This window comes from Triticum aestivum, chromosome 4A, assembly GCF_018294505.1.
Source record: "Triticum aestivum cultivar Chinese Spring chromosome 4A, IWGSC CS RefSeq v2.1, whole genome shotgun sequence".
NCBI lineage: Eukaryota > Viridiplantae > Streptophyta > Magnoliopsida > Poales > Poaceae > Triticum > Triticum aestivum.
This window is the reverse complement of record NC_057803.1, coordinates 276290938-276301372: the sequence shown is the minus strand read 5'-3', so window position 1 is coordinate 276301372 and position 10435 is coordinate 276290938. Positions and strand designations below refer to the sequence as shown.

At 49.6% G+C, this 10435-nt stretch overlaps 1 protein-coding gene across 1 annotated transcript; it reads right to left on the bottom strand.

Annotated features, from left to right (window-relative positions):
- Positions 1–5599: 5599 nt before the first annotated feature.
- Positions 5600–10377, bottom strand: LOC123081969 (pollen receptor-like kinase 3). The gene is made up of 2 exons (XM_044504446.1): positions 8824–10377; positions 5600–6597 (listed from the first exon to the last, which is right to left on the bottom strand). Exons 1-2 carry the CDS (start codon positions 10322–10324, stop codon positions 5951–5953), a joined length of 2148 nt encoding a protein of 715 aa, XP_044360381.1. The 5' UTR covers positions 10325–10377; the 3' UTR covers positions 5600–5950.
- Between the last annotated feature and the right edge of the window lie 58 nt (positions 10378–10435).

The window sequence follows — 10435 nt, the reverse complement described above, 5'->3', positions numbered from 1 at the left end:
CTAACCGTGTGCCACGTAGGTGCCCCTATCACGCACACATCCGCACAGTACATTGGGCTCCACGAGGCTCCCCCTCTCAAAAATATCTACCCGCCTCAAGGGTTTTTCTATTTCATAACACACGGTTGTTATCTCCGAACTGTCTGCGATGTTTCTTGTTCCCAATCCCGCCTGCATCCCTATAAAATATCTACCCGCCACGAGTGTTTTTCTGTTTCATAACACACAGTTGTTATCTCCGGACCGTGTGCGATGTTTCATGTTCCCACTCCCGCCTGCATCCCCTGAAAATATCTGCCCGCCTGGAGGGTTTTTCTATTTCATAATACACGGTTGTTATCTCCGGACCGTGTGCGATGAACTATCATCAAAATTTTCAATAGCCCGGCATTTCACTCTCGTGTTTGACTCCCGCGTAGTAAAATTTGCAGTACCCGCATCATTTCCTCAAACACCCCCCTCCACACACACACAACACACACACACACACACACACACACACACCAAAACACCCTCGGGCGTGCGCGCACACACACACACCCTCCCTCGCTCGAAACCCTAGCAAGGTCCCTGCCGCCGCTGCCGCCGCCACCGCAAGGCCTCCATTGTCAACATCTATCGGTTTTCCCATGCAGGTTACCCACCGATCTCCATACCCAGGCCGACCTGAGTTTCTTAGATGACGCATGCCAAACGCCCCCTTTCCCACAGATCCCCATCCCCATCCCCCACTCCAGAGCGTCGCAGCCTAAGCCCGGCTACGCTTCCCATGGAGCTCGAGGAGCGACTGGCCCAAAAGAGGTGTATAGCGGTCTCTTCGCCCGACTTCGCCGAGGAAGCTGACGACCATTACTAGCGGCAGGCACTCAAGCAGCGGGCTAGAGTATGCGGGCATGTCTCGGCCGCTAGCTACGACATCGAGGTCATCGACAACAACGGCCTGAGGCAGGCTATGTCATAGGTTAAGTGGCCCACCCCAACCCCTCGGGTTCAACCAACGTCAATCTCATCCATGGCCCAGCCGCTGATCTCCTCTGGATCGTTGTCAACAATTTGTCATTCTACATCGCCAGCGAGCCCCTTTTGTCATTTTTGAAGGACACGTTCTGCGACGCTGGCTTGGGATCCACAGCTTCCAAGTCAGACCTGATCGACGCCGACCACGAGGAGGGCACCCTCTCCAGCTCTTCCAAGGGGAAAGAGCCCATCTTCTATTCCAAGGGGAAAGCGCCCGTCTGCGACATCAGGGAGGGCACCCTACAGCCGTGCTCTTCCAAGGGGAAGGAGCCCATCTGTGACAACATGGAGCGAATCCAGGGTCCGTGCTCTTCCCACGGGACCAATCCCATCTGTGACAAGTGAGGAAACCCATGATTTGTTTTGTCGTGCCTCTTCACGGGGGAAACCCATGATTTGTTTTGTCGAGTCCCTTTTGTAGTGTAGTGAGAATATATCCAGTTTTAATTGCTATATCTGGTTGTTTGCAGTGTGCCTTGTTTATTTCAGTTGTTCACAATTGATGCTCTATATGTGCAATTATTTACTCTGCAGTACATTTCATCAATCCAGTTTTAAACATACCGATAGGAATGCATATATTTGCTTGTTATTAAGCCTGTTATAGCTAGCATATGCCTTTTTTTAAGTTTTTTGATTGTTCGGTTGTTTGTAGTTAGCACATGTCCAGTTTCAAATCCTATCTTTGGTTGTTCGTAGTATGCCTTGTTTATTCCAGTCATTCACAACGTGATGTTCTATACGTGCAAGTATGAACTGTCTTGTTCTATTTCATCAGTACCAGTTTCAACAATACCACTATGAATGACAACATTTGGTTGATGCATCTTGTAGTTAACACAACTTTCCATTTTTATTTAAAAATAACCAGTGTACTTAGACCGGCACAATACCAATTTGAATTACTATGTTTGCTTATTGTTACATGTTAGGTCTGTTGCAATTAGCACACCTCTCCACTTGTTTTGCTTTACTAGTGTGCTTAAACCTGCACACTGAAGCTATCTTTTTGAGATTATTTTGTCTGTCATGGATAATTTTGGTTGATGTTTAGCCTATTGTGCTTAACATGCTTCTCGATGTACCTACATAGGACAATTTTGGGAACGACTGATGTTTTCCATCGAGGTTAGTTTCATCCCATGGCTTATATCTGCTCACTGTTTAGGATATCGGTAGCTGGTACCATATAGGTCGGCGGTTGATAAGGGACTAATCGGTGAATCAGACTTTTAAATGAATATATCTACAACCCATTTATCGTTAGGTTAACTAGGGCCATATGTAATATATCTGAGGCTACATAGCAACATGCATTGTACTTAATGTCTAAATATGCAATCCTAGGCTACATAGCAACAAGGAAGAGTGTTACATAAATGTTCTAATGATGTCTAGATATACGTAGAAGAGCAGCAGCAGCAACAACAACAACAACAACAACAACAACAACAACACAACCCTGTTTGAATACTCAACTTAGTTAGAGGTTAGAGTTAGTTTCTAGCTCATGACTAACCCTGAACTAACTCCATCCAAAGAGTTGTTTGGATGGCAGGGTTAGATTGACAATAAATGCACTAGGAGAACTAGTTCCAATTAGCATCTCTTGGGTTGGATTTTTTTTGGGTGGATTATAGATGCAACTAGCTCAAACTAGCCCTCATATTTAGATATACTTTAGGGCTATATGATCTCGAACTAGCTCAAACTAACTGTAACCCATGGATACAGCAACAGTTAATCAGCCGATAATTTGTAAGAATGCACTAAACTCCTTCTGGTCCATAATATAAGATGTTAATTCATCTAATATGTGAGTATATTGGATGTTATAATATGCTCCCTCCATTCCTAAATATTTGTCTTTTTAGAGATTTCAAATGGACTACCACATACAGATGTATATAAACATATTATAAAAGAGTGTTGTACTACACCATTGTGCAATTGTTGTTTAGCTTCTAACATTAACTTGGTGCTTTTAGGTACATATGTCATTGGTAAACATCTGCGTTTCGACCCTTTCTGCATACGGGGCAATGAGATGTCGATGAACCAGCATCAATTGAGGAAGCTAATAAAGATTGCTAGTAAAATGGGTCCAAAGATGGCAATTAAACTATTTGTTTACACTTTATCCAACACAACAGCGAACTGCATGATGGTAAGTAAGAACTCTGCGGCCTTCTTTTACTGCCCATAATGAGTTGTGTTAGATGACAATGTCTGAATCTTTTTCCTTTACAATGGTTGCCAAAGCAGTTTACTCAAGATTACCTCTCAAACTACATGATCATGCAAAGGTTAAAGCATTTCTACCAGAACACCATGATTATCTAGATGTTTGATGAAGACCGTGAAGGATGGGCGGTCGGCCATCACAAGGGGTTGGACTAGAGTCGTGCGTGCCTTCTGCATGGAGGAGGGCACAATATGGGCATTCCGCTTCACCTTGTTCAGCAACCAGAATGTATTTCACCTCTTTATTCACCGTCTTTAATAGTAAAAGTATACAATTGTGGTTCATCATTCTTTATTTGGTTCTTATGTAATTCTTGAACATATGTACATATGAATCGAATAATGTGTTGGTTGTTTAAACCTGATGGATATAAATAAAGTTGTAGCAAACATTAAAATTCAAATTCGGTACAATTTGAAATAGAGGCAATTAAATTACGGTGAAATTACGCTCTCCAGGTTGTTACGGAACACAGGGTTAGTAAAATACAAACGTTTGCGATATACACCATAATCTGAGGCAGTTCACAGAGAGGAAACGTGTGCAAGCATGCACATAGTTGCCATTTGCAAAGCGTGTGCGATGTACAATATCACAAACGGTGCGGGCAAACTAAACGTTTGTGTTAGTTGCCTTATCGTAGACGATTCGTAGCCATGAACTATTTCTAATGAAGTATGCATCGTAAACGTTGCACCATAGAATAGCGTGTGCGATAGTTGTCGTGTATGACGATGTTACGACAGTCCGACGTTTTGTAATCCTGTCCGGCATTCGTACGATGATTAGCTAATCTTATTAACAGTGAACCGTTTGTGATGGGCCGCGCATCATACACATTCTATAATAGTGAACCGTTTGTGATGGGCCGTGCATCATAAACATAGCACCACAGAATACCGACTGCGATGCCAATGCGAGCAGAAATGAGTAGGAGTATTGTAGGGTCCCTATCCCCGACGGTTTTTGGTTCGTATGGGAAGGACCCCCCTATCGCCCACACCCACTTGGCGACGGTTTCAACTGCCATCGCGAAAAGGGGTTAAAAACCGTTTATATAGCACCGACGTGTACCAGTGCACGTCGCTCGCCTTCTCAGTTGCGCCCCTCATGGCTGGCGGCTCTATATTTTACGCATTTTTAGAGCTCATTTGTTGCATGTTCTGCACACATTCATTGAACCAAAAATATGTCCATTATGCATGATCTCCGATTTTCACCCTTTTCATTATGAGCATTGCATAATTAGTGTTTTTATTAGTTTCCCTTGTTTTTTGTGTCTACATGTGTGTTGGAGCAACCTAGTACCAAGCACAATAAAAGAGGCCAAGGTTAGCTTTAATATGGAGGATCACGAGTACTAGACTTAGGCGTTTCATAAGGTCAAAAATGAGAGAAATATTCCCAAAGTGCTCCCAATCAAGATCTAACACCACATGTGCATCGGCGTCACTCTCGTGTTCCCAACGAACCCAAGAACGTTGAAAACAGAGTTCATATGAGAATGTTATGACCGTTTTACCGAATGAATCCAGATCGTTCGACGGCCTTCGAGTGGTTGGTCGTACCAGGCCGAGGCCCTGAAAGTTGCCCTTTCAGATGAGATTCTTCACCGCTTCCGTCTCTGTTGTTCATATGTAACCATTGGCTGATAAGAAGGGTTTGGAAGGGGATTAGGCTCTTCTTGAGCTTGAGCCCTTGAATCAAAGGAGAGAACCTACATTTATGAAGGAGGCGGCTAGGTTTTCACCAGGGGAGTTGCCTTATTTTCTATGCCTATATGGAATTGAGCAAATTGCCCTGGTGGGGGCATGTATATTACAAAGGGATGCAATTGAAAGTTTATCAGACGGCTGATAGCGCTATGGGTAAAGATCTAATGGCCTAGATCAAATCGACCTCACATCCAATGGTCGGTATCACGGTGAAAATTCAATCCGTCTGTCGAGAGTGCTTGAGGCCTCAGCTTCACTTGGGTCTTCACTTCTGATTTTAACCTCGGTGATTTGACCTAATTCTCTAGTCGGTTCTTCAAAACAAGGAGCACATTTGACTCCAAATTTTGGTACTACCTCTGTTTTTAAATTTAAGACGTTTTAGCAGTTCAAATTCGAACAGTCAAAATATCTTATATTTAGATAGAAACAGAGAGAGTAGTATTTTGCTTAGGTTTAGAGTCCGAATTTCCATCGTAAATATATACAAATTTATATCCAGCTGCGCCACCAAAGTTCAATTTATTTATCAGTGCTCGTAATCAATTCTAGTCGCCTTGAATGCAAATGCAAGTTTGCCTTGTAAGTACTAGCAAAACTAAAATCCAAAATATACTTTTGAACAAATACATAATCCTATTATGACATGTATACAAGGTAAAACAGAGTCTAGAAAACTTACACAAAGTATGGCCGTTGATTCCATCCTCCAACTAGAATAAATTGTTACCTAATGTCACTAGAGACATGGAGTGGCATGATCATCCTCTGCTCCTGATTTTCATCCGTTTTTACAAATTCAGACCTTGAATTCCCACGCAGCCCAACTAACCATACCCCTCGCCTTTGCCAATTCTGACACTCACCCTCCCTCTGATCAAAGGCTGGGATTTGATTCCGTTCGAAGTACACATGCACGCGCAGACTTGCATCGCGTATCACTCCTCCCATCCCATGCACCGGGGAGCAGTGGTCACGACGCGCCGGAGGCGCTGGCGACCTCTTCCACCATCCTCGCCACCTCTGCCATGTTGGGCCGGCTCTCCGGCGCGGGGTCGGTGCATTCAACGGCGATACGCACCAGCTGCACGACGGAGCCCCCGCCGGCCGCGGCGATGACGGGGTCGATGACCTCGTGCTCACTGCCCTCGGTCACCGCCGCAGCCGCCCAGTGTACGACGTCTGTGCCACCGCGCGCGTTGAGGAGGTACTGCGAGGGGAATCTTCCCGTGATGAGCTCGAGCAGCACGACGCCGAAGCAGTACACGTCGGACCTGGCCGAAACAGGCACGCGCTGTTGCTGCTGGAGCGCGGCGACAGCCTCCGGCGATCGGAACGCGAACAAGGCCTGAGGCGCCTGCGGCGTGTTGACGAGCGGGAAGAAGCCGTAGTCCGCGATGTGCGGCTCCAGGTTGGCATCGAGGAGGATATTTCCGGACTTAAGGTTCCCGTGAGGCGGCGGCGGGGACGGCGCATCGAAGTCGGCGCCGTCCATGCTCACGAACCGCATCGTCGGCATGCCGAGCTTCTCGTGGAGGTATGCCATGCCCCGCGCCGCGCCGAGGGCGATCCTCAGTCGCGTCAGCCAGTCCAGCACCACCCTGTTGGGGCTCTGGTCCCCTGCACCGATCGATCACACGGACCTCATTTTAGTTACACATAATAAACATTAACCCAAATGATTGACTATCCGTTATACTCCCTCCATTTTTTTAGTCCTCGTGTAGGATCTGTCTTAAGTCAAACTTTTTAAAATTTGACTAACATTATATGAAAAATAATCAACACTCATAAAATTATTTATCTAAAACCACCACATTTAAGGCTAGCGTAACAACTTGATACCACATTTGAGCTAGACACAAAAAAATTTACCAAAATTGCGTCTAATCTGTAACACGGAGCACTGATGCTTTAATTTGGTCATGAAGACAGCGAATCTGACCTGTTGGGCCCACCTGTCCGGCCGATGTGGCATGCCTACCTGGATAATTTGCAAAGGTGGCCAAAGGCCCACCTGTTGGCCTCTCTCTTATTCACCCCCCTCTCCCCAAGCCACCATCTTCCCCACCCACCCCGACACAGACGGCCATATCCAGCGCCGCTGCAAGAGCCTTACCCCGGCGATCCTCCCGGTCGTCCCAACTAGCTACCATCCGCCGCCACAAGCCACTGGCCCCGCCTGGATCCAACCCTTATCCAGCCCGGATCCGGCGAGGATCCGCCCCGCCGCCCAGTCCGCTGCCTTACGCCAGTGCCGAGTCGAATAGGAGCATGACTACAGGAGATCTCGCCCCATGTGTGCTTGCTTCCGCCGCCATTTGCTGCTTACTTGAGCGTGGGCGCGACCAGGCCCTCCCAGCGGGCACGGAGAGTGCGGGGGTGGCCAGGGCCTCCCGTCGGGCGTGGCGAGCACGGGGCATGGCCATGCCGCTCCACAACGGCGTGCGCGACCAAGGCATCCCTGCATGAGCCGCGAGCACGGGCGTGGCCAGAGCGCTCCACGGCGGCGCGCGCGGCCGGGGCCTCCCGGCCGGCACGTGCGCGACTAGGGCACTCCACCACTACACTCCCCCTTGTACGGTGGCGACCAGGGCCTCTGGCGGTCGCCCCAAGCACGAGTTCCCAACCAAAACGCGTTGGATCCAGGGGCGATAGAGGCCTGGGGCAGCTCGGCGATGTCGGGGCGGCGCTGCGAGCTCGAGTTCATCCATGGCGGCGGGCATGGCAGTTGGTCCTGTTTGACAGAGAGGGAAATCAGGGAGGAATGAGGAGAAGAAAAAGAAAGGGGCGGCGAGGGGAGCTCCAGCGGCTTGACAGTGGCGGCCAGGTCTCGGATGTCCGTCGACCAGCAAGGGCCGCGAGCCGCGCTGGTGGCGTGCAGTGCGCTGATAAGCGCCCATTTCGTGTTTGTTGAAATGCCCACAAGAAAATGATTTTTTTTGAATGGAGACAAACAAATGAGTCACTTACAGGTGGGACCCTTGTCCACACAAACATGCCACGTCAACATGACAGGTGGGCCCAACTTGTCAGTTTCACTATTTTTGTGTGCTTATCAGACAATCAATGCTCCCCGTTTGTCATTAAGCACATAATTGGTGGTTCTTGTGCCCTCTCTAAAAAGTGGTACTAAATTGTTACCCTAACACCAAGTGTGGTGGTTTTGGGTAAATAACCCACATCCACAATATCAAACGAGCATCATGAGATGCATCCTGGGATTAATTTTATATATTGTATATCCTAGGATTTAAATGATAATGTTTTTTAATATAAATTTGATCAAACCATACAAAGTTTGACCTAAGATATATCTTATATGCGGAGTAAAAACAAGTGGGGAGTCCATATACATCATGTAGTCACTAAAGATGAAACAATCTACAAATATCAAATCATTAATGTAGTTAATTGGCTAGGCAGTTGGTTAAATATATCGGTAATCAGGTCAATTTACACAGTATTTTTTTTTGTTTCCATTGATTTAATAATAAAAAGCGCTAATTTGTGGCTGACATCCATATAATCCCGGAAGAAAGGAGTAACTTCAGCAATTGTTTTTCTTTTTGAAGTACTCAAGTAGGTCAACGGTTTCTTATGTGTAATGGAATTAAGCTTTCCGTATAAATAATCAACAGATCAAGCAGCAGCAAGGGTTTCTTCACTAGGGGTTCTACGCGACCACCTCATCTCCCTCTACTTTGTTGTCGGTTTTGACAATGTTGCGATGATTGCTCATCAAACATAGGCACAAAGTTAGCTCCTACGACGACTATGCATGGTGTACCGACTACCTGCACCGACGGCCGTAGTAATCATATTGGATCGTAATTACGGTCTTACCGTGGAGGACGTAGAGGAGGCTGCCGCGTGGCATGAGCTCAGAGACGATGAGCTTCTCCTCCTTGCGGTAATGGTAGCCGAGGGGAGCCAGCACGTTGGGGTGGCGGAGCTCTCCGAGCACGCGGAGGTGGTTCTCGAACTCCTGGCGGCCGACGCGGTTCATGTCGCGCATGCGCTTCACGGCCACGGTGATGCCGTTTCGCATGGCGGCCTTGTACGCGGACCCGAGTGTGCCGTTGCCGAGCACCTCCGCCGAAGCCTTCATCATGTCCTGCAGCCCGAACTCGCCGCTCGACTTGCTCATCAGGACGAACTCGTCCATCCGCTTGCCGCCGGCACCACCACGTGCCGAGCCCTGGCTGCTGCTGCCGCCGCGGCTGGACCCGCCTGTTTCCATCGCCACCCCTGAGGTGCGAGGCGCGGCTGTCACGGCCGGCTTGGGGGCGATGCCGCCGCTGGCGACAGGGGCGTCGTAGTACGGCGGCAGCGGCGCGCTGTTCCGCTGCTCGTCTTGCTGCAGCATGAGGACCATCGCCCCGGAGACCAGCGCGATGACGAGCAGGATGATACCGATCACGACGACGATGCTGGTCTCCTCCTCCACGGCGAAGTAGTCCGCCGCCGTCATCGGCGGCATCAACGAGGGCGCCGGCGCGGCCACCGGTGCGGCCACTGGTGCGCAGGCCTTGGCGTCGCTCCCTGGAGCCCCGCACAGGGTTGGGTTACCGGCAAACGCCGACTCGTTGAACCGCGTGGCGACAGAGCGCGGGAGCACGCCCGTGAGGCGGTTGTGCGACACGTTGAACAGCCGGAGAGACTTGGGGAGGAGCTCGGGGACGGCGCCCTCGATCTTGTTGTGGTCGAGGTGGAGCTCGATGAGGCGCGGCGCGCCGGCGATGGCGGCCGCTGGCAGCGGGCCGGACAGGTCGTTGTTGTCGAGGTAGAGCTTCTTGAGCCAGCGCATGTTGGCAAACACGTCGCCGGGGATAGGGCCGGTGAAGGCGTTGTGCGACAGATACAACGCACGGAGGCTGCGGACGGTGGCGAGGCTCGCCGGTATCGGGCCTGCGAAGGCGTTGCGCCTGAGGTTGATTGAGTGCAGGCCCGGTAGGTTGGCGAGCGCAGCAAAGTCGAATGCGCCGGAGAGGTTAAGGTGCACCAGCCGGAGGCCGATGAGGCTGCCCTTGTAGCACTGCACCCCAGGCCAAGGTCTAGCGGCGTTGCACGGCGCCGGGGGCAACAACGGTGACCACGCCTCTAGCGCGTTGGTCGGGTCCTTGAACGACGCCTTGAGGCGCAGGAGCGCCGCCGCCTCGGTGCCTGGTGGGGAGGCATCAGGCTCAGCGACGACCACGACCCGGCTGCCCGCGAGGAGGAGGAGGAGAAGAGTGGAGAGCCGGAAGGCTAGGATGAGGATGACCATGACCATCTTGGTGGAGGTCAGAGTCTTTCCTCTAGTTTTCTTCCAGCCTCTGTAAATGTTTCCTGCCTTTCTTGGCATTGCTTCTTCTGCTTTTTGTCAATGCCTCTTCTGCTCCTGTGGTTTGGCATGCAGTTTTGGAGCCTAAAAATAGTACGTATGACGCATGCTGAGACAACAGGTCAGCAATGG